The 25919-nt window shown below is 30.9% G+C and overlaps 1 protein-coding gene across 2 annotated transcripts in view; it reads left to right on the forward strand.

Annotated features, from left to right (window-relative positions):
- Positions 1-1344: 1344 nt before the first annotated feature.
- LOC108903545 (homeobox protein abdominal-A homolog) overlaps positions 1345-25919 on the forward strand; it is a 131193-nt gene continuing 106618 nt past the window's right edge. Inside the window, exons 1-2 of one of the 2 annotated variants that reach the window (XM_018705768.2) lie at positions 1345-2195; positions 3388-3432. In XM_018705768.2, coding sequence (XP_018561284.1) covers positions 1535-2195; positions 3388-3432 — 706 coding nt within the window. In that variant the 5' untranslated portion in view covers positions 1345-1534. The remainder of the gene's footprint in view (positions 2196-3387; positions 3433-25919) is intronic. The other variant, XM_018705769.2, reaches the window with a different exon arrangement.

Here is a 25919-nt window from a genome sequence, read left to right on the forward strand (position 1 = left end):
GCCAATCAAAATAGAAGTAGCCGTATTCAGCAAGGAATTTGTGACGTAGTGGTTAGACATTGCAGTCAAAGTTAAACCAACCCATTCAATTGACAAAAGTAATAACATCACAATTTATAAACCTAAAAGCTAATTTCTAATTAGCTTACAAATATGCCCAAATAATGTATCAATAGTTTGGCAAAACTTATCTTAGCCCAACTGCAGCATGCGCAGTAGTAAGACCAGGCGATCACCAAATCTGACATCAAGGTACTGACTTGAAGATAGTCTCACATATAGGTCTACATTTCTAACCGTGAGACACCAAACGCTCTGTAGATGTAGACTGGTTAATCTAATTCGTAAAAAATATATAATTTAGTTGTATATTTAGCAAGTGAAATGTTAATTGTATTAGAACACTCGGCTGTCTGTAACTGATAAATGTAGTAAACAATTAAAATCCTATTTCATTAAAATACATTACTTTATAAGTGGCGGAATCATTTTTAAAAATTAAATAAAAGCCATTTTAAGGTCGACAATTTATTAAGGAATCAAATCATTTTAAACCGATTTATTTTGACTCAATAAGCAAATCTTGAAGTGTGTTAGATTATTAGACACTCTGTATAATGTAAAATACGTAAAATACAATAGTTGCTGTCAGTTAAAAATAATAATTTGTGTTTTAGTGTACAGACCTAACGTACCTTAGTACATTAATTTTTAAACGGATTCTACTATTACATTACACTACAATAAATAAACTATGAGTAAAATACATCTATCTTTAATAACGTTTAGGGTATATGAATGTTATAAATTAAGTTCATTTATGTAAATAAAGAACACCCTCAACAAATATACAATTGTGTTTTGCAATCTCATTCGTCCCTAGTACGTCTCTGTCCATCGGGGTCCAACTATGTCATACTCGTTTAGTAGTTCCTCTAATTTTAGAAGTTGAGTTGTTTCGCCACAGATGGCACTACTTTCATTCCTGGGCGTATATTAACCAGGAACCAAAATTATTTTTTGTAAACTGATACCTTATTGGATATGTTAAAAAGTTTAGAATGTTTATGAAAATTCCAATTATAGACATATCCCATTGTTTTGTGAGGTGTTGCTTTTATTAGTAACACACAGTTAGCCGAGTGGGTCGACATAAAGAGCATACGGTTGCGTGTCTTTCTAACAGTGCTGAGGCTGAGGGCAGGCGTGTATCGAACGCCGCGTGCCCAAGTCTGGTCCCCATTGGCCGGAACAGCACCTGCCCGGATTGGCACGATTGTGGAGGGGCGCCATTACACTCTAGTACCGTGGATAAGGCATAGAGGGCTATAGACTGAACATACATGGGTCATAAAGGATTCGAAGAAGTAGAGGAGAAGGACGCGTAAGAAATACTCTGCAATAGGGTTAAACGACGTTGTTGATATTGCTAAAAGTGGCCGGTCGTAAAACGTAAAGCGTGTGCGGTAATAATCACATGGACTATGATAAAAAGTGCGCGACGGTGCAGTGATTGGGACCTTGCACAACAGCAATGAGTTCCAAATTTATCATCGATAGCATGCTGCCTAAGTACCATCAACAATTCCATCATCAACAGCTATTTCAAAGTCCTGCCAGTACATCATCAATTGAAGCCAGTCTAGCTTCCGTCGTAAACTACAGTTCCTCCGGATCCCCAAGTGGTTCTTCTCCTCAACACTCTAACAGCAGCGCATCATCCACCTCTCCCGCCTCAAGAATGTATCCTTATGTATCGGCGGCTACTGCGGCCGCCCATCATCATCACCAGCAGCAAGCCGTGGCAGCAGCAGCCTTCGGAGCGGCAGCTGCTTCGGGAAGTATGGTTCCAGGAGGATTTCCGACGAGCGCAAGCACGGCGGCACTCGCCGCCGCGGCTGCCGTCGATGCCGCCACCGACAAGTCATGCAGATACACCGCTGGTCTTGCTGGTAACGTAGCCCCCACTGATTCTATGGTAAATTACACGTTAGGGCACCACCACCAAAATGGTGCAGCCGTTTCTGCGGCAAGTTCTGTAAGTGCCGCCTCAGCTTCTATGGCGGTGGCGGCACAATTTTATCATCAAGCCGCCAGTGCTGTTGTAGATCCTCTGAATTCCTGTTCGCAACCCACCGCTCCCGGCGGACAACCGATTCCTGATATACCCAGATATCCCTGGATGTCAATCACAGGTAACAAAAATTATACCACTTACTTGAATTCCGCATTTATAATTGCTTAAGCTTTGTGATTTACAGTTTATTATTTACATTAATAATATTTTTATTACTATATACTGTTAGTTTTTTTTATTCAAAATTTATGTCATTATTAACTGTAATTCGAATTAAAAGGCTTGGAAGTATATGGTAGGGAGATAATTATTAACATAGGTGTTGCCAAACACTGTTGAATTATTATTGTTATTGCCCATTATAAAAATAATCAAATATTTAATTATCGTTATTAATGATATTGTTATTGACCAATAACAATAATATCGCAATCGACAGCAATTAATTACATTTATATTTATATTACACTCAAATGGATTTTTGTGAAGCGCCTACGCATGCGCAGATATTTTTGGTTTAAGTAAGTCATGCGACCTAAAATGAATTAAGTCAAATGCTAGATACCCCTACCTTAACTTAACTTATAACTACTTATAGGTATGTCGTTCATATCAATTGATTTTTTTATAAATATTAGGTTGGTATGTAATAAACCACAAAACATATTTAATGATCAAATGTCAATAAACATTTATTAATCGATAATTATTTTCTTGATTAGTGTTATAAATAATAATTGTAAGTATTTTGATAAATTAATAGTCATTTCAATGAAATTTAAAGTAAATTTTCCAACGACCATACTTTTCTAAATTAAGTGCACCGAATTTGGGACACCTAAAAGTAGTTCTCCTAACCCTGTAAGAATTTGAAACAATAAACTATTAATTGTTGTTCAGTAAAGGTAATAAAACTGTTTTATGGTTTAAAAAATTAAGGCACCACGTGTCGCGCGACCGTCGGCAATTCTTGTTCCGTCTACCTAGTTCTACACAATGAATTTTAACATTTCTATCATTCAAAAATACCATAATAAACACGGGTTTAATGGCCATTTAGTAGGCTATAACAGTAAACCTAGTCATAAAAGTTCATTCTTCAATCAAATTCTAAGAGAACATTTGTGAAACCTAAACGGTACTTACTTACTGGCGCATAGGAAAATCGATTTCTTTGATTTTTTACTTTGGTTTGATGAATTTAATTAAGTAGAGTTACCTATTTCAAAAGCATATTTGAAAATATTTAAATTTTATTTTCTGCATATGAATTTCCAATGCCATTGCTGATAAATTTCTTTTATTTTTAGACTGGATGAGTCCTTTTGACCGGGTCGTCTGTGGTGAGTACAATGGTACATATTTTTTTTATTCCTTTTTCTTAGTTTATAGTTTTAGTATTAGTTAACAATTATATAATTATTAAAATAATTAATCGTTTATTTTTTATTTTAATAATTTATTTAATGTACTTCTAATAATTTATCGCAGTATATTTTCAAAATAGTTGCAGCAGATTTCATCTGTTCTTATAAAAATATCAACTGATAAATTATTCACGACTTTAATAACTCACTGTAACAAAATTTATTGATATTTTTTTATGTATATAAAACATTCCACAGTCCAGATTTCGCTATAAATTATTAATAATTTAAACATTAAAAATTAACTTTATTTCATGGATGCTGCCAACTTGAAAACGAAGACGAGCTTACGTACCTACTTATTTTTAAATTAGCATATGAAAAGAAAATGGAATCTAAAATCTCTTTCGCTGTCTATTCTCCATGTGACTTGAATTTGACAGTGACTCAAAGGCGACTATCCTCTTTAAAGCTGTTTTTGTAAGTATATGTGTGCATATTGGACGTGACTGACCTTGTCAAGCCATTTAGATAATTCACAAGTGCATGTAGGTATACACTATATTTTGTTTCACGCGGAATAGAATGAAAAAAAATTGCTGGTTCAATAAAAACTAGACTTACACAGAGCGTTTGCCCTTTTGTAACTCCAGAATAAATCATTCTATTTAGCCAGGACTTCGGCGGACGGAAGTTTAAATATGTGAAATATACAGGGCGTTTCATTTAAAGAAAACCTTAGGCTTGTATTTCTAATTTAATGGTAGGCCACAGAAGATTTATAATATTTGCTATAATTTACTCTCATACTTTTTTAATATTTCGAAATATGAAGGAAAAAATAGGTGACATTTATGACGTAAATTGATTTGGGGTAAATCTTGGGGTAAATTTAAAGATTTTAGTTTATTATAATGAGAAAACCTTAATAACCAAAGATCTTCTGAAGTTGACGATTCCAAAATTTTTTATTAAATTATCTATTCATTAAAAATAATGATTAGTACCTACGTAAAGAGGTACATTACCAAATTGCACCTTTTAATACGTTATATTATCCATAAGATATCGGAAACGAAGTGTTTTTGAACCCATGTTCATATGACCTCTTTTCATATTTTTTCCTTAGAGGAAAAGGTATAGTAGTAAAAATTAAGAATTAACTAACTTCCATAGTCACAATTAGAGATCGATTGTATAACAAATAAAACTTATTTATAATAAGATTAATTATGAACCATAATTATAGGTTAGGTTAGGTTACGACGCCTATTTCAGCAAAATTTAGCCTTGAAAGTTTAGTTTGATTTCTAGTTCTAAATTAGCACAATAAACTAATCAAACTTTCATTTTCCTCCCATTTTTTAAGTTGCTTACGATAAATTTAGGAAAACCATTTCAATTTTAATTACTGTCGGTTACATTTATTTAATGAAATTCCTTTTGAACCTCGGGAGAAGTAAGAGTAAAATCCAGTATTTTATACCCACATGGCTTTCAGTTCAGTGGGTACTAAACGACCAAATTCGGAAATTTGTTTAGCAAGTTTGTCATGGAGGGTACTAGTGGCAAACCTTCATCAGGTAGAATTATCTACATATATACGAAAAACAAGGGCGTAACTAAATTCTCGGAGTCCGTCTAAGTATAGAAAATAAATATTATGGTCATTGTGTAAAGCAGAAACAATATCGTTTTAAAATTTTGAATCATTTTTCATTATAAAAGTTACTTATAATTGTTTGATGTCGTTAAAATGAATCGTTTTAGAGAAAAATCGATTTCAATTTTCTATTGTAGTTATCAGTTAAGTTGTGGACAACCAAGTGCACCATTTAGGTGCATTCAAGAGTAGTTAAATATCTAAGGTCTATCTAATTCATGTTTTTTGCTATTTAGGCTAACTTATTCAAATGTCAGTATCTGGTACGGTAATAATAAGTTTTTCTGTGGAGTTATGCAATTTAATGACACCCATCAAGTATAATAGGTACGTAGCAAATTTTAAGTATGTCATGGCGTTGGTATTATAACATTAATTTTCATAAAAAATGAAAAGAAATTATTTTGTGCGCCACTGCCTTTTGTATTTATTTAAAAGGTGTATCGTTCACGAAATGTTTATGTTAACATCGAGAAAATTTCTCTCGGCTATCAGTAACTTCAAAAGATATGCCGGACCTTAGTTTGGTGTAGACATATGAAGTACTCGCGTCAATTTTATCCTATTATGAATTTATTTCGTAGGATGATATATTTACAGACTGATAAATGCTTAATGTCTCAACTTCTTGGCAAGCAACATTAAATTCAAAAATTCAATTTGGGAAACGTCAACGTGGGGTGAAGTGTATGTGTGCGAGCAAGGCTCGTAACTGAACACGAACTGCTCGCGATAAGTTTTCTGGTGGATATGCGAACACTTCAACTTCAACCGCCTATACCAAACTGAGATCCAGCATCTCATATCACGTCTCATATAACGTATCTCTAAAGTTAGCGACAGCTGATTGGAATTTTGGCGAGCTCGACCTGAACAAAGATAAAGATGCTAATGTTGCACGAGCTCGCAATCTTAACGTAAACATTTTGCAAACGAACTTTTGGGAGATCACAAGTTGTTCGCGCGAATATGATGAAGGTCTGCTTTGTACTTTCCATTGATTTAGAATAAAATAATAATATTTTCCCGAGATATGTCTGAAAAGATTTTTTTTTTCAATTTCAACATTTCGAAAATGAATAATTTTTCGAAAGAACTTTATTTGTATCACTCCCATTCATTTTCATGGTAAAATATATTACTGAACTGGAACATCCTGGATCAGTATAGTCAGAACAGTACACGGTTTTTCTTTGTTGACAAACTAAACTGATAATTTTCATAAATATGTACCTACCTACACCTACTTCAAAATCATTAAGAACATTTATAATTAAATTTAAATTTATATCAAGTAGATAAAAGAAATATATATTTTAAGAACAATGTTTCTCAATAAAAGGAAACATTTTTATCTATTTAAAAGTTTTTATTTTTGCTTGGCCCCTTCATACTCCGAATGTGACTCGATATTGCTTTTCCACAGGCTCGCGGGCATAAAGTAATTCATGTGATTTTTGCTTTATATTTCCGAAATAGCGTTGGGATTCATTATAAAAGTGCGTTTTATACACATACTTGTCTACACTTAAGATTTTGTGGGTTGTAGGTAGACTATTTATTCAGAGATGTTTCTCGCGATGAAAATACTTCTGAAGGACTGGTTATATCTTTACACGAATTGTGATTTGAGCAAACTGTTTTCGGCAGATTACAAGTGTTTATAGATATATAGGTATTTATAAATTATTTTTTGTTGATGAGTTTTTCTATAAATCATGTCTGATGTAAGTGACTCGGGATTATGGGATACTGAATAGGTATGTTGATTTTTATTGTTTTATTATTCAATTTTTGACTTTCTGAGCCACTGAAAACCAAAATTTAAAAAAATGGCTATGAAAAATTTGTCAAAAGTCATTGCTATGAATGAAAACATTTCAATTTTGTAATAAAAAAGAATTTATTTGCTTTACTCAGTGTCAAAATTAATATGTGTACCTATGTGTGAAATCAATTAAGTAAAATTCTCCTCTTTGTAGGCGTAAACTACCTACTTAGACGAAATAACAAATATCACTATTGTTTAAACTTATTAGAACACAGGATTTTACCTATTATGTAGGTAATTTAAGATACTTGTTTTATAATTTTTTACTGGTATTTGAACTGTACTGTGTTTTTATCTCTGACAATTATTATTTGGTACCTACTTTGCTTGAATAATCTATAAACTATAAAATTATATACACCAGTAAATTGAAAATTGCATTCTGAATATTGTTTCCAAAAAATTGTGACTTTTGCGTAAGAAAAAAGCATTATGCACACGCTTATGCACTTTATAAGGAATGAATAAAATTTTGCATTAGTCTGCATTTTCGTTATTTTAATATGTTGATGTTAGCGATGTCACCATTTGCCCTTAAAGTTATTTAAGTAGGTATTTAGTATTTTTTACATAGTTTGGCACATAATACTGCTTCTGGTTCGTCTTAATCTAAATATTCAAGATGGCATGGTAAACAGGAATAAATAAAACAAATAAACAATGGTTACGTAACACGCTCAGCTGAGCTATAACTGGGTTATGTATTTTAAGCTGTGCATGCGGTGTAGCGCAACCTATCGCGTTGGTGAGATAGGCACCTACTAACTTATGTTCAATCATTTAAAATGTAATTATTTTCATTTTTAAAAGATATGCTTTGTTTATTTTTTCCGTCAGATAAAAACGACACATTTAAGTCCCTTGTGGCAAATGAGCATCAGAACATTTACATACACAAAAATTCGTAGTTTTAAATTAGTACAGTATTTTATAATCCACATATTTGTGGATACACAATCTAATATATTGCGAATTGATACTATTTATTCTAATATAAAATATATTTTAAAAATATATAAATTATTTTTAAGTACCTATATCTGTTACTAAAATTGGTCCCGGTGATATACTTTTGTAATCTTTTTCCTTCAGTAATCTCAAAATCAAAATTTATACACATTCTGATTTATATGAATTACTCTAGAACATAATTCTATTATTTAGAGGTAAATAAAATCCTTTAAGCCCTACATTTTAAGTTACAGGATCAATTAATACCTACTATGCAACAATTACTACTACACAAAAACTTAAGTCAGATACCTATACACTGACGTAAAATTCGGCATAGGTATATAAAAATATAAAAAGTATTTTACAATAGTTAAAAAGTGCAGCTGACAATTCAAATTCTATTTCGATAACAATGTACCTAGTTTATGTTATATCTTTTTACACTCACTTGTTTTAGATCAGAAAGTAATTATATTCTCAGATCTGGAAAGAACCATTGCTTACATCAGTTGATGGATAAACATCAATTGAAACATGTGTCTGTCAAAGAGGGTAAGTGCCAAAAACTTTCTAAAACGGACAAACTTTCAAAACTGTAAATGGAATTGCCTTATCCGAATAGAGTAAAAAAATAACTGTTGAACAATCAAAGAAATGCTTACTACCTACATAAAAGAAGACTAAGAAAAGACATACGAGATTGTGTTTCAAAGTAAACATGACTTTTAAAAAATAGGTATTTCTAGTGAGGCCATCTGTTGGTAATTACATGCGTCGGAAAGGTAGATCCTTTACTGACGTACTTTCAGAATTTCATTACATTTGGACCAATAGAAGCCGAGTCATTGCGTCTGATGTGACAATATGTATCATCGGCACTAACATGAGCATCGAAAAAAGAGCTAATATCAAGTTCTGTTTTAAACATGATAAAACTTTTACCGAAACATTTCAATTGATGAACCAAGTTTATGGTGATTATTGTATATCCCATGGCAAAGTTCACCAGTGGTATGCGCGATTTAAAAACAGTCGTGAGGACATAAATGATGAGCAACATGTTGGCCAACCGAAATCCGTAGTCACCACAGATTCCATCAAAACTGTGCATGAATTCATCAAAGAGCAGGCAAAATCTTTATTGAAACATTTGGGCTACCGAAAAGTGTGTGTGCGGTTTGTTCCGCACAAGTTCACTGACGACCAAATTGCTCAGAATTCAACATTCGAAGGAAATCATCTAGGAGACCAAAAAGGACAAAAACTTCCTTTACAACATTCATTAATGAATCTGTTGCACTTGAATTTATTCCCTGGAAATATGAACGGAAAAATAATCACACCCAAACTTCTTCAAAAGTACCAATGGTGATGATATTTTAACACGACCTGTTATGAATTAAGAAGATAAGATTCCACAGGATGGTTCTACTCCCCAGTTTATATTCTTTCGGATGATACCTATTCCCTGAAAAGTGAATACACGTATGCTTTAAAATTTCCCACTTATCCAACCACAAATTCTTTAGAAAGTTAAAATACAAACCACGCATTGATTTGAAATGGAATCACAACATTAAGATATTCTATGAAGGTGAATGTTGGACGTTTAATAAATACTATGTAGATGTAGGTGTATGTACCTACTTAAGTAATACATTTATTCAATTTTCTTTAATTCGCGATTTATCCTCATTGATTGATTAGGCAATGGAAACTGAATATCGTTCACCTTAAACTAAATCTAAAAATAATAAGTTTTAAAGAGGGCTGTCATTAAATAATGGCGTTTCCTTGTTTCTAACATTCAGTTTTATAATTACCTATGTTATTTTCATTATTATAAGTAACATTAAGTATACTCATTATTTGTTGTTTAAACTACTTCGATGTTTGATCACAAGGATTTAGGATGTATGTACTAGAAAGAAAAAGAATTCACAAAGTTTTTCTTTTCTTACATGAAATACATGTTGTGGTATTAGGTACTGTCACTTTTATTCAACTGAAAATTGTAACTTGGTATTATAGATCTACGCTACAAGTAGGTATTCATATTTTGTTTTAGTAAGTTGCTCTATTTGGGTTTACCAAGAAATATTTTGTTTATTCTGATCTTACGAATTCACTTTTTGTCTTAAATATGTTTCAATTAAAATGTAAGTATGTGGTCATTAACATATTGTAATTGTTGTTTGCTTGTATGTGATATCTTTTTTATTTCATCCTAGGAAAGTTCAAATTACTAACATCTTTTTCCCGATTGTCAACTTCTTTTTGTTCATTTTTTCCTTCATACACCAACTTCACTAGAAACTGTTTTTTTGCGACTCTTTAAATATTATACATATATACTGTGTGAATGACAGAAATGAAATGTATTTATTTTCTGAAATTATGAACTTTAATAGCTCCAGAAATATCGAACAACGTAAAACGAGAAACAGAATTTGTGACACCTCAAAAGTGTTTGGAAATATCTTATACATATTTTTGAATTAGACTTAGGTCATCTAGTTTGGACATTAATTTACCTAGTACTATTCCAATCCCACATGTTGCGTAAGCGATAGTTTTAGCGAAGCTACATGAAAAAGTATAAAATAGCAACATGTCAGCATTTCCCGAAGAAATTTCATCGTTTTAACTTATGAACTTTATTTTATATGTATTTTTCTTCCACGCTATAGTTTTGAAAGTAGTTTCTTACTCCTACATTCTTACCCAGATAATTTATTTTTTTACGCTCTCTACATATTCCGAATTTTGCAAGAATATCAGGTGCCCAGCTTTCTGTTGCAGAACTTTCACCCCTTTGTGTTTTATAACCCTTCGATTTATGTGAAAAGGATTTTTTAGAAAGTTGCTGGGTCTATGACAGGTAAAAAGTAGCTTGAACGCTTTAAAATATTTGTAAAAAGTGTGTCATCAATTTTGAAAATAGATGTTGTGAAATAAAAATTATAAATTGCGCTGTCTTGTGGCGAATTATTAAGATATTCCTTGTCAGTACCACTTAGAAACAACGAAATAATGCATCCGCCGTAATCTGATAACACACATATATAACTAAATTGTTCAAAATAAATTTTATAGAAGTTCAGGGTCGTTTAGCCCGTCTAGTGAACTGCACTTCAGAATGTCGCATGTCGCGCTTTTTGATAACATTGCGCTTAGTTTTAAATAACTCCATACGGCAAACAAAAATAATAATTTTCTTCTGTAGCTGCATACAACATGAAACCAGTCCGACACTAATGGTCTAATTAATTCTGAGCAAGAACCAAACAAGCTTTTGTACGAATAACGCATAAATCTGAGGTCGAGACTAAACGTGCCTATATCGTTAATCACCCACATAAAGATATTTTTTACATAACTTGTTGCTGTAAACTTGGCTGAGTTAATGCAATATTATGTTTCAGGTATACATTGAAACTAATTGTTTATGATTTTCTATATCTTCAACATTTCTATGAACAGTTACTGTAAGTAAATCTTTTGTTGTTATAAAAATAAATAGCATTTGCACATTAGATATGCCTAAATTGTTTACTAAATGTCATGGTATTTTTTTTTGTTTTATTTGGAGTACACAAATTCAATGTTTTTATTTCAAACATGCTCGACGTTGTAAGTAATCGTAAAATTTGTTGTACCAAGTGATGTATGTACATTGAAATGAAAAATGGCATTAATTTATTTCTCAACATGAGAACTATCAAGTTATACAGTGTTCTGTATAAAAAATCACAGGATTCTACGATTTGAAAAAAAATTTCTGTAGTGGATACAAATAGTTTGAATTCTGGGTACAAATACATGTGAAAACCCATTCAATTCTGAGCAATGTTTGGTATAGAAAAAATTCTCAAAAAATCACTGGTTCGAATATATTTAATCTGGAAAGTTTTTAAGTCTTTAATACGAATGCAAATATGATTTTAGAAATTTGTATTTCGAAAATTACTCATTTTTTTCAAGTTCCTGTCATTTCTATTTGTAATGAAAGTAATTTATGTGCATTATAATTTTTTTTTGGTTTTCGGAATGCCAGGTTGAACAGTGTCAAACGGGACACACTGTATAGTGAGACATATAAATTTATAAAAAATATTGTTTTTCCTGGGATTTAGTTCTAATTATGAAGTGTATAATGAATTGTTTGATAAATTATGTATTTATTTAATTACTGCATGAAGAGAAAATAGACTAGTGTTCATTCATTATAAAAATGTCTTAAGAGGCGCCTACATATTATAGATATATTTCAATTAGTGTATCATTTATAACAATGTAAAGACTTACTTACTAAACGGGTCCCTGATTTCGATAACATTTGATCTAACCAGTCCAGTGCGTAATGGATATTATATGTACAACTGGCAAATTATTTTATTATTGAATCCTGACACTGATATAAAATGAGTTTGATTTAGTGAATTTTGTCAGAAATGTTTATAAGTTGTACCTAGGTACACTAAGCACTTTGTTGTGTGACTAGATGGCTATTAATAATACCCAAGTTTTAAAATAATTTTGAAAAGTCGTTTAAAAATTTTTAATAAATAATTTTGCGATTAATTTATAAAAAAATAAGATTAATTTTACAAAGATATTTAGCAGAACAATTATTAAACAGTAAGTTTCCATTTTGGCTTGGATATTTGAGATTAGCAAGAAATATGTGTAGTTAAGAAAATTATACTCGTATAGGTACAAGCAAACATAAAAATATTAATTTGTCACACTGCCTACTTTTCTGATTTCTGATACTGGAAATTTTTGTCTTAAAATTAATAAATTTAAGTAGAGTTTGCGCAGGACAATTATTGTAAAAAATGTAAAATTAAAAACTGTCACAATAAAATTTTATAAAAGTGAACACCAAAATTTTAAAGTTATCTTATGTGTTGTTTCATGCTTTAAATATACCTAAGTATGTGGTTCTAGTGGAAAAGGATACTACTTATTCAGAGAGGTTATACTTGTTAAAAGAACTTTATTTCAACGTTACTATTTCTTTTTATATGTACTATATAAATTTCTGTTCTTTCTTCTTTCCATAGTCCTTCATAGCAGTTTCTCACCCCTCCTCGTTCATCTTTCTAGTCACACCTGCAGCCAATTTCAGCTTGAAATGAATGTGAAAGAAGTACTATTTGAATATGAAAAATAAATAAATGTAATTAGTGAAAAAATATAATTCAGAGAATTACATATTAGATAAAATAAGTACTGTTAGACAATAGGTTTCTTATAATAAAGTTTAACAACAAATTTGTAGTAAATAAAAATTTCGTAATAACAAAAAATAATAGAGAATGACCATAAATACCATATAGGTATGCCATATTGACAAAATTTATCACTCCTTTGAATGCATTTTCATAATTTTTTGGGATAAGTGTAGCTCTGTCTTTAGAATATGAAATAAGTTATAAACCTCACTGATGTAAAGAAGTCTTGATCAGTTGAAGTATAATTCTGTTGCAGTGTTAATGAAAAATTTTGATACTGACTGTAATTGTCCTTGAAACAAAGCGATACATAAAAGGGAAGACAAATAAAATAGTGTGTTAATTGAATTTATATATGAATATGAAATGAATCAAGTTAATGGCAATATGGTTATCTATAATATGAGCAACAGGTTTAGTATCTTTAGTAATTTTTAAGCTAAAGTCATCTGCTCGGTTATCACTGTCATTATTGAACCTAATCCCTTTAAGACAATAGACATAGGTATCTCAGCTTCACTAGATGTGCTTCTTATTTGGTTAAACTACGTATGGAAAAATTGTTGAGAAATAATATAATATTAGACAGTAATAAATGTGGAAACATTTCTACCAAGAATTTCATCGAGGAAATAAATTATAGGTACTTTAATCGACTCCAAAAATAAAAATACCAATTAACTTTATCATTTGTAAGCTGCAGGTTGCGTTACTGTGAACGGCAGAAATGTGACAAATGCCTTAATCCTAGGCCCGGCAGTATAAACACGGATATGCTATTCGAGCTCTGTAACCCTCTCAGTAACCCCCTATCCAAATGCGTAGTATATTCACAACCTTACCTAATAGTTCATACAAGTCCATGATATTCAGTAAATCAATAAAAAAAATAGCTTTCAATGGTTGAACAATTTGCGGGCTGGTCGGTTTGAACTGAAGCCTGCAAACCAAGTTAAAGTTGTTTTCAATTATTGGATCATTTCCACCTTTTCACTGACATTGGAACAAGTTCCCATATCAGCCAAAAGTTCTGCAAATAAAGAAAATAAGGCTTCATTATAAAGTCATAATTTCCATTAATTTGTAACTAAACTGTACGCTTAGTATCAACGATATCAGGTATGAACCAGCCATTTTATTATTTATAGAAATAGAAAGTTGCAGTTTTAGGGACATAGAATAAAGTGGAATAACATATTTTGGTAAAATCATTTAGTTTCCATGACAATACGTTATAGGAACATTGTATAAAATCCGTATTGCTAACACAGGTGTATCGTGATATAAACCATAGATATTTTCTATTACATTAATGTATAACTATGTACATATTTGTTTGTAGGTATACCAGTCTGCATGAAATAATATCTAGTACTAATTGTGAGTTCTGTAATAATAAGGGTATGTAATTTTTTTATACTCTTTACGACTTAAAATTCTATGACGTATTAAACTGTCGGAAATTGAATTCTATTGTAGGACTACAGTTGCAAGCTGAGTTATAATGTAAACTAAACTTTAATATTACAAATATATTGTATGACATTACATGAGAATTGATCCTAGAACTCTTCCACCCTTTGAATGAAACGACCCCTGGGAGACGGATTTTCTTTTAATTTAATTATATTTCTTATGGTTGATTGGCTTTACCTATACTTTTCTCTGTCAGCTTTGTCTCTGGTAAAATAAATCCAAAGACTTGTCAAATGAGAGTTACAATTTTTCTTTTCATCATCGATGGGTATTATAGGATGGCACTTTAATATTTATAGATGACTTAAATATGACCAATCGTCCAAACCAGGGGATATTTAGATAACTTTCCATTTCACCCAACGCACAAAGCGATATGATCACGTGTCCCACAAAACTTGTGTATACTCTCGTCCCACTAGTACAGGCGTAATGGCCGATGCACAACACACTATTAGAAAATTTGTGATTATAACTGATCACACGCCTATCACTTAACCGCTATAGGGCCTGTTTTACAAGTTAAATACGGAAACGATCATTATGAAAACGCATTCTATTCATTCAGCTGTTATGTAGAGTAGGGTAGGCATTGGTCTTTATACAAGAAATCTTCCTTACGACACATATAAAGCCCATATAATATATAATAATATGTAAGTGATGCCTTATAACCTTTATTTCGTACATAAATGAAGTGTATTAAGTGCATCTCATTTAAACTGATTGAGTAATGAGTATGGAGATGAGTTTTTTCATTAAAACGTATATGTATATGTTTGTTATAAAAGTTTTAATATACGCTATACACATTATTATGGAGAAATAGTTTACTACATCCATTTCTTTCGTTAGTTTTCATACCGCCCATTCTCTAAATTCAAGGGACATGCTGTACAGCTAGATCTGAACTAGGTATGAGAACACGTTTCATGAAGAAAACATTTTATTTTCATTATGGTAACAAGAGTATTTTACGTTGATTATTTTCTTAATACCTACTTACATAATAATTACAATTAAAAAATATTAGGTGCGGGCTTTTTGACCCCCCTATGGTCATCTATCGGTTTCTATTTATTGAAATTCTGCACTCTACATATAAAAATAAAAAAAAATTGCTTACCATATTTAATTTTTTTATATTTTAATTCGGTACTTTAATGTTCAATATAGCGACTTTAGTTTTTTTTTGTTAAAGTTCAACATCCTAACACACACGGCAAACACATCAGCCACAAATCTAGTTGCTTCCTAAGCATGTCTTTAAGTCTTTTACATAGATATTGTTCTACGACTCATGCAGTGTGAAATTTAATTTTACCCAAATTAAGCTCTATTTTTAAAATTACTAATTGAGAACTAGACTAGGATAGGAATGCAAACCTATCTGCCTAAAGTTGTTTATTCTCTGCCCAATTACCTACCACGCAAATATTGACAGTTGACAGACTGCTACGGAGCCGAGTGACTTGCGCCTTTAGCTGCCAACATTTTAGCTGTCCTAATTTGATCCTATGATTTCTGCCGCTTGCTAATTGTTTTAATTTTTGAAGTGAAGGATTAAACTGTTAAATAATAATGATTTAATCATTATCTAGGTTTTAATAAAATTTAGTTGTTTATTTCGGTAGTTCTGTAACTCTGCAGTCTATATGAATCATATACTTATTACTAATTATTATCTTTGTCTAATATTACTTTTAGGGCAAAATCTTTTAACCGTTTCTCTCTTAATATAAGGATGAACCATCAAACCTTACATCACTGTAAACATAAGAAAGCATCCTATCTAACTGTAAAATCAAGTTAAATATTACAGTGTGACCAAGTCAAACTTGCCCTACTACTTGATAAAATGACGAGTTGATAACTCTCATTGTTGACCTTTATTGGAACTATAAAATATAATTGGTAAAGATTTTTTTAAATTAATCTGACTGACCAATGAAAATCCATTCAAACTTTTTTGCAAATGAATCAAATTTACACCACGAATAGGAATTAAAATGAAAACTCATTCGGTTTACTGATACTGTGTCTTTTGTTTTAATGTTTTACATCATTTCTCTTTTATTCGATTTTTTTAATAATTTGCATAATATCAATGATATAATCACAGTAACCTAAATATTTATTGTTTAGTTTTGATTTCCTCCAAGGATGTCTTTTCCGCAGTAATTGACAACAATATAAAACTAATAAACCTGCTTTAAAAATATTCAGTGTTATAACTATTTACAGTTTTTCATTTTTACAAGACAGGCTGAACTTTCCACCTCATTGTAAACATTGTAATAAATTTAACATTATATGTAAACCATTATCTGAATGTGCATGTGAATATATTTGCAGAAATGTTGTAATGTGAAGGAGATATATGAACCAATTATTACCAACATACCGGTATACGTAAAATACACTGAAAGTGCAAAAACTTTCTCAAGCATATCAAATATAGTATATTTTGCAATAGAAGTTGAAAAATGCGTTTATTTTAATGAATGTGGCAAATTTTGAAACGAAAAAAGTGTTTTATATAATTTCTTGTTCAGTTTAATTAAGAATTAATATCTACACTGCAAACTATTAATTGTTTTCTTTGGTCGCTTTTTAACGAGCACGTTATTGTTGCATTTTCATAAAAAATGCCAAGTAAAGTGTTATAATTTTATTAAGTTTTTCAGATATTTTTAGGTTTCAACAAAAAGTATTCCATAGAATTTAAAATTAATTGATCATTAGCTTCAAGTAAATTTAATATCTTAAGAAAATCATAAATTTGACATTCCCACGTACATCTCTAAACTCTTAGACCAAAAATGTCACTTTCAAGTGACGTGATAACTGTAAATTTGAACAGATACAACAAAATGAAGGTTACTTATTTTGATACCCACTCTGTATAATCGATCGTACACGAAATATATTTGCACCGAGAAACCTAAGCCTTTCCAAACACGACGGCACATAAAGAAATAAATCGGGATTATTGGAGATATTTTTCAATCCATGATGTAGTTGCATGAGATGCATGCAGTGCGAAGTTTCTCCACGGTCACGTTATCCAGGGACGTCTCCCGGGCCCTCTTCAAACTATTTTATAGCTTTCTCCCCCTCCCCGCTCTCTGCTCAGGCGAACAAGCTTGATCGAGGAACCAGGGTATAAATTACCCCTCTCTGCCTCGCTTCCGCTACCGGTTTCGTCCTCTTGATTCATTCCACGGCAACTTGAAGCTAGCCATGTTTCATTCCTATCCAACCTAAATTGGGAATTGTACTTTTCACCTTTAGATTGCCTGTCTGACTTACGCTAGCTCGAGAAACATGCGGCATAAATTTTATCTTAGATTTATAGGCTAATTTTAATGGGTCTTTTGTTAAAACGAAATATAATTTATCCCAACAACACATTATGCTCGTAATTTATGTCGGTCGCGTGATTTTCGCCTATAAACGTAAAACGCATTATTTGATTCTTTCGGTAATGGCGTTAATGACGTTTTAATAATTTGAATAATGCATAATCATTGTCTGCTTCCGGATACTTAGAAGAGTTGGAATCCGAAAACGTATTAAAAAATTTGAATGCATAATAACTTAAAGAAGTAATATAATTAACCGGGGCTATGCGAAGCAGTACGGGCTCAACCCAACCTATAAAGAAATTTGTTCGACGTAGCACAGTAGTCAATTAGATGTGCCATAAATATACAGAGTGTTTCACGCTTAATTAAATAAATTTTACATTTACATTTTGAAATTGGGTGGTCAGAATATGAATTTCAATAAATGAATATGATTTCTGAAGCACTTCGTTTTCGAAATATGGGATGTTGGATTCGGAACAAATAACATTTCTAAAATATCTCTGAATAAGTGTAGCGTAAAGTGATGAAACTTGGATTAATTATTTATCCGATTAATGGAAAAAATCCATCGAATTCAAATATGAATACGTCAACAAATGGCAGAAATATCGGAGCTTACTATTAGTTAAACCCCAGAAATCTGAAGCTATCGAATATTTACTTCCATCTCTTTGTACATTATAAAAAAAATCGGTGTGAGTTAAAGCAATAAAGGTATGGAGTGAATCCGTTGAGTGAAATTATTGACTACATTTTCACTCAGTATAAGCATTTTGATAATTTTACTCATTCGTGATAATATTTAAACTGAAATTGAGTACTTTCACTCAAATATAGGTACCTGTTAAATACATTCTGCAGATAAACTCATATTCGATACACTTGTACATAAATCGGAGGAAATGTCCTCATTATTGAGTGACCCCACCCCCATTCTATGGTTGTCGTGCGTTGTCTTTGTCTATTCCCATGGTCCCCATTCCTTTAATCGAGACCTAAAATATTGTCTCTGAAACAAATCTGTGTAGATACCACTGTGGCAGCTTAGGACCTAGTTTATGACTTTAATATATTTAAATTAAAATTTAAATAGAATATAAAGTGGTGCAAGACCACTCCAGATATTAATGAAATGGAAGCAGGGACGGCTGGTGCGGGGGCTCTCTTGGAAATTTTAATAGTACAAAAGTACAAAAAGTTTTGTGTTTTACATTTTTTAAACCATATTCAACCTTTGTCAAACACTAAAATAATTCATGAAAAAATTACATGGATATTTTTTTCCTGAAATGAGATTTTCACTATCCCCAAAATTCATTAATCCAGAAATGTTTCATTTTGTTGAAGAGAGCAGATAAAATGCAAAATTTCTACGCCAATGATTTTTTCTTAATGCCAACAAAAGAATTACTATTTTATTTATCATCTTCCATCGGAATTGCTCAATGTAATGTCAAAATGTGAGAATAACGAATTTACTGAAACTCAAAAATAGGAAATCGCAAATATCGATATTAATGGCAAACAGACCAGCTCAAATTTGTGTTCGCTGTTGCTAAAGATTTGTTCTACTGCCCAAATCACAAATTTGTAACTTCGAAATCGGGCATTTGTTTTTTTTTTTAATATAAAATTATTGAAAATGAAAATAACGAAATACATACGCATTAAATATTAAAAAAAAAAACAAATAATTGATGGGAAATGACTATATTATTCAGTTGGTGTTGCTTAGCCTAGTACCCTAGCCACAATCTTAAAATATAAATGTCACTTAGGTACTTGAAATGCACTTGAACCAAAATATCACATTTATTTCAAAAGATAATGCAAATAACCTTTACTAAGTTGATGTTATTTTTTTATTTAAAATTAATATAAAAGCATTTATTTACATTATAACAATCATTAAACTGAATTTCATTGCTGTTTTTATAATTTATCAAGTTACATGTTATATAAACAATAAAGGTTAAATAAATCATAATAATCTCTTATTTATAGCGTTATTATGGCTATTTAGATGTTTAACAATATCTTGTAAAACACCGACACATATTTTTGACATGTTATATGTACTGGAATTGTTTATTAAAGTGTTGTTATCAGAAAGTAATATTTAATCAAAGTATTATTTATTATTAAAACTGTAACAGGTTGCATCCTGGAGTGTACATTCAATAATTTGAAAATTAATTATTAATTTATGATTAAAACAATGTTTTACCAAAAATATATCTTTTTTGTTTCACAGAGACTTTTCGTTTGTACTGGTAAAAAAATTCTGTTAAAATGATTAATTTCAATGTTCTTTTTAATTTTATAATCAATTTCACAAAAAAGCTATTTAGCATTAGTCCACATTAAATTGAGGAATTCTTTTTGTCATGGAATTTAAGGTATGTAGATTTGTATGCTATAAATATTTTTATCTGCTCTCATTATAGTAAATAGACTATTAATACATTGTTTTTAAGGAGGTAAGTGGATTTTACCGTAGAAGTGGAAGTTGCTATGAAACGTTCTCCTCTATGAAAATAGTTGAATTAATCATCGAATATTCACTTCACAAACTCGCCGGTGACTTTAGAGTTCTTGACTTCTCCAGGAAATATGCTAGCAGTGACATTTTAGAAACACCAGTATTTTTGTTGTAGCACTATTCTTTGAAATTTCTATGTGCTCGTCCGTAGCGTACTTGACTTCTCGGACAATAAATCTTCGCAGGCAGCATTTGCTGCACTTTCTATTTGAAAATCACTCATTTAGAAATAATAATTCAAAACCAGCAAAATTGCAACTTAGAAACGACAAAATCCAAACAACAAAATCAACTTATTTCGAATAATGTCAAAAAGAATTGATTACGAAATGCCAAAAAATAAAACCTAATCTTTATTTCATGAACCATAAAGAACTGTGGGAACAAATAAAATGTTATACAGCAGTTAAGTATAATTTACCAGACTCGGACTCTATTGCCAGCCCTCGCTCCGCTCGGTCGCAAAATCTTCCTCGACTGGTAAATAATGTTTACCTCCTTTATGGTGTAAATAGCTATTTAAAGCAAATTACTCAACTTCTTGTGAATAAAAGCACATTTAATTGAAAATCACAGAATAAGATTTTTCTCATTGCTTTTGCTTCCTTTCCTCGGTTTACCTTATTACCTCATTTTTAAGTAAAACAGTTCTTATCCATTATCTCAGAAACAGTAATCCTATCAAAAAATAGACCATCTATTTTGTTTATTCGGAACGTTTCCTTTAGAAGATAGTTGTACGTACATTTAATAAATGACAGCAACAATTATAAACATTTGCGAATATTACTGTCTTATTTTTGTCACTTTTGTCACTTTGTCACCTGCCCAATCTTGAGTTGGATAATGCGTAAGTACACTCATAAAAATTATATGTAAACTTAGACACTAGAACATTGCTTATTTTGACGCCACAGTACGTAATGTAAAATTAGACCATACAAGTTACATTAAGCATGGAATTTTACACTTCTTTTGTAATTCACCCAAAATATAAATTTACAATATCGATATATGTACCTATATTTACGACACCTAAAGTGTCATTTTAATAAGAAATAGGAAAACTAGATAGTATTTTCAAGAAGCAAAAAATCTAGGCTTTATTATTTTGTAATATTTTTTGAAAGAGTATTTTTTCTTATATACTCAAAATATTTTTCCAAAACAGGTTACAACGTACCTAAGTGAAGGGAAAATAACATTAAATAAACTTAAGAAGATTTATTAATGCAGTAAATGACACATATTCTCTAGAGTAAAATATAAATTTCTGAATTATACCTAAAAATACAGAATATTATTTAAACTAATTATTTAAAACGGCTTTACAAAACTTAAATTTCGTACACTTTTCCTACTATCGGAAAAGAATTTACTGCATAATTTTTCCCTACAAGGGATAGAAGGAACTTCCCCTACACATAATGCCTTACATAACTTGTTTTATGTCGCCAATCTGGCCATTTAAAAACGTGTTTTAGATAGTTATTTACTAGCGTCTACCAACCGCATGATATTTGCTAGAACTTAAAAAGGGTAGACACAATTGCAGACAATTGAATAGAATTGCAGAAAATTTGCAAACATTTTGTTCTATCCCTTTAACCATTCGAAGCAACGATTGGTTTGTTGTGGTCTAAGACCTTAGCGTATTTCATCAGCTAAATCCAGCCTTTTAGATTCCGGTTTTATTCTGAACAATACATAGAGCACCTTTGTCATGCCCTCACACTTGTACAATATTGAGCGCGATAAATTTTTCTCCTGACGGCGTTTATTTTTTATCAGACACAGATATTTCTTCAATCTGCAATTTGCTCTTAGCAGCCTAACTTTTATCCTTACTGATCTGTGACTGGTGCAGTAGTTCTGTTAACAACTCCTTCAATAGCCCTCTTAAGAACTTCTTGGTTCCCCTCTGTCCAGGCATGAATGTCTTAAACTACTGAAATAATTCCGGCCCTTATAGTATTGTTGCCCTGGCTAACTTCACAATCAGCCTTCTTTCATGTTCGGTACCCAAGCTAGAGTTGTATTGTCCTTTGTAGCCTGCCTAACTGTCGGAATTGATAATTATGCACACACTCGGAGTGTCCATGTATGAGATGGCCACCACCTTCACCCGGAGGACTATGACTTGCATTCCTAGACTAAGAGAAATTTGAGTTATCTCCATATATTCTACCTCTATTCTTCTGTCTGCTTTTGAGCTCTCCGTATACTAGCTTTGACATGGGGTTGTTCCTACTCGCAATCCTTCCCTTTTACGTTACTTAAAGTTCTTTTGAAGACTGTACCCTGAGACTAAATAGACTGTTGTCATTGCTAAAATGAAATGCACTCATCGAACAGCTTTTAGTACCTCACTTTGCCTCCGATTTTCTCTTCTCTTTGGTAGAACATACTACACTACTTTTTTCTTTTTCTAAACCAGTACATTTGGGAGCAGTCTGAAGTTACCCTCGGTTCCTGGCTTGCCTCTCTCCAAGAGTTTCATGCTATTATTCTAGGCATTGAGCCATGACCGTTTTAATAATTCATCGACTTTCTCATTGATTTTTAATTTTTTCTTTTTAATAACTGCATTGCTCTTCCATATAGAAGAGTGCGGTAGAGATCTTCCATCATTTTATTACGTGTGATGTTTATGTTGACTTTATCAAAAATATGTTGTTGGCAGTGTCAACTAATGATAAGAAAATTTAACTGTTTTTATGTTTTTTCGGAGAATGCGCACATAATCACTGCGTATGTAAATAACCAAGTAATTTTACAAAAATTTCGTTCTCTTTTCATTTAGTCGTTAATCCTTTATAATTATATCATTTTCGGAATACATTTATGTATTGTTTGGTAAATAACAGCCTTTTTATTTCATTTGCTAATATCAGTGATGTACTAAAACACTGAATTTTAGTGTCAAAAATGCAATTTATACCATAAAATAGAGAAAATCTATTTAATTTTTATTGGAGTATATGTACAGTTATTAAAGTATGTTGATTTGCATTTAGTATGCAAAATTACCAATTATAATCGTCACCTGGCTTAGCGTAACATCTAACTAGTAAAGTATACATACAATATTTGTGCATAATTAATTAATCTTTCTAAAATATATTTTTTTCCATTTTTAATACTACAGTAACGTCTCTGTCATTACTTGAAAATAACAAATTATGTAGCAAAATATAGGTATACGCGAACATTAAAATTGTTCTATGGATATTCATCCACGTAACAGTTAAAATGCGTTGCGAAAAAATGAGTTACACATAGGTGTATTTTTAATATGGGATTTTCATGAATTCCATTCACATCTTATGTCAAATCTCGATATAAAGCTGTCGTCAACTAGCGAGTAGTAGTAAATAACCAGTTCATTTTACGACTCTCTGAAAATACAGATTATAACACTATGATGTATACTTCCAGAATTTGGTTATACTGTTGAAGGACAGAAATCCTATTTATAATTTTGTGTTTTGCTTTAAGTAAGGGAACAAAAGTTTTGATAAAAAATAAAGTTTACCTACTTTATTTTAAAGGATAAATGGTATTTTTCCATAAGTTAGACACAGTAAAAGGGGTATGTACGTTGCATGGTTTGGTCTGAGTTTCTTTTAAAAATGTTTACAAATCGTTCGTGCAGTTCTAAATTTTATCACGTTTACACTTCATGAGTAATGGCTATAATATACAAACACAACACGGTATACTAGAGTGGACTTTTCTTTTTACAGAGACCGTATTTGTCTTTTAAACATATCCTTCCTTACCTTAAAGTATGAGTTCAATATTTTTAAATCTTTTTTTCTGCATGAATCTTCAAAATATTATAAGGTAATTTGACACCTTCATTGAATTTGTTGAGATATTTAGTAAGTGACGTTTACAAATTAGCGGTCGGTAAATAATTTAATAAATGTAGAGTTTTACGAATAAATTTTAATTAAAGACAAAGTTGAAATTACAATTTTAACAATTATTAGTAATAGAATTCGGATTTAAAACAAAGTTCCCTTCTGATGATGCTATAATTGCTGCACATTTTATTAATAACACTGGTCTGCGATATCACTTACCAAGAATAAGCGAACTGATTGCCCGTTTTGGTCATAGTGCTAGATATTTTTTTTTATAAAATCCCAAATAATTAACTGTCTCTTTTCCTTAATTTGTTATTGTAAACGTTCGTGCTATACACGTTTTAGTGCCGGGAATATTTACTATTATAAATGCACCTTTATCTTCAATGTGAATTATTTTGATATTACTTATATAGTTCTTTCCTTCTGCTTTCCCCTGCTATTCCAAATATCAATCCTACTTTTTTTATATTTAAATAGACTTCATCAGAAAACTTGTTTAATAACTGCACATGTGTTCTCTGATAGATTCTTGATTCCTCTTAAAAAAAGCAATTAATGTAGCATATTTTGAAATATCAACAGCTTTTTGCAAACATATTGTTGCTTTGAACACATAATATTCCTTTAAATTTTAGAGTTTCATTTCTTGAAATAAAATAGGCTAGCTTTACCTTTTCTATGATATTTTAAAAATTTTTCTTGTTACACCACGCTGCAAATAGCTTGAGGATTTTCTCTCTTTGGACTTCTCTGGAATTATGGTGGAGCATCCAACTAGAAATTTAACAACTACAGGAGTTAAATCCCGCGCTTGGATCACTGTGGGAAAATTTAATGAAATAATACTATAGAAAATAATATTGGTCAAGTGTTCTAGAAATATATTTTCTTATTACGTCGTTAACCTATCTATATATAAATGTTTTTACTAAATACAAATGGTCTAAAATACAACAGCATTATGGCTTTATGCAAAACACACTTTAATATTGCAAAAAAAAAAATCGGTTTACCTAGTTAGTAATAATTTTTTATGTATTATTTAATAAGGACAATATTAGTAAAAGTAGTTTTAAAATATGGCATTTTTTGTAATTAGTCATAATAATATAATAATAATTCCATAATAAAATTTGGTTTAATAGGGCACATTGTCTGAATAAAATCTCATTCTAGAACCTGTCTCATAAATTTGCATATGAAAGACGATTATTTTTGAGAATTTTTCGAAAAGAACGCACACTTTCAAAAAGGACTTTTTTGGTTTAAAAATCAAAAAAAATAAAAAAAAATAAAATTGTATTATTTTTATATTTTTTTTTATAAAATTTCATGTCAAAACGAATAAGATGAAAGGAAAAAGTTTATAATATCTTTAGTTTTTGCCAAGTTACAGGAAGTTGAAAATTTTTTTACTCAAAATATTCAAATAACATTTTAAGGGGTTGAAATAAAAATTTGAAAAAATTCATGAAAACTCCTCTAAATGGGTACTATTAAATAATACCAAAAAATCAGGAAAA

This window comes from Anoplophora glabripennis, unplaced genomic scaffold (assembly GCF_000390285.2).
Source record: "Anoplophora glabripennis isolate ALB-LARVAE unplaced genomic scaffold, Agla_2.0 scaffold25, whole genome shotgun sequence".
In the NCBI taxonomy this organism is placed as follows: domain Eukaryota; kingdom Metazoa; phylum Arthropoda; class Insecta; order Coleoptera; family Cerambycidae; genus Anoplophora; species Anoplophora glabripennis.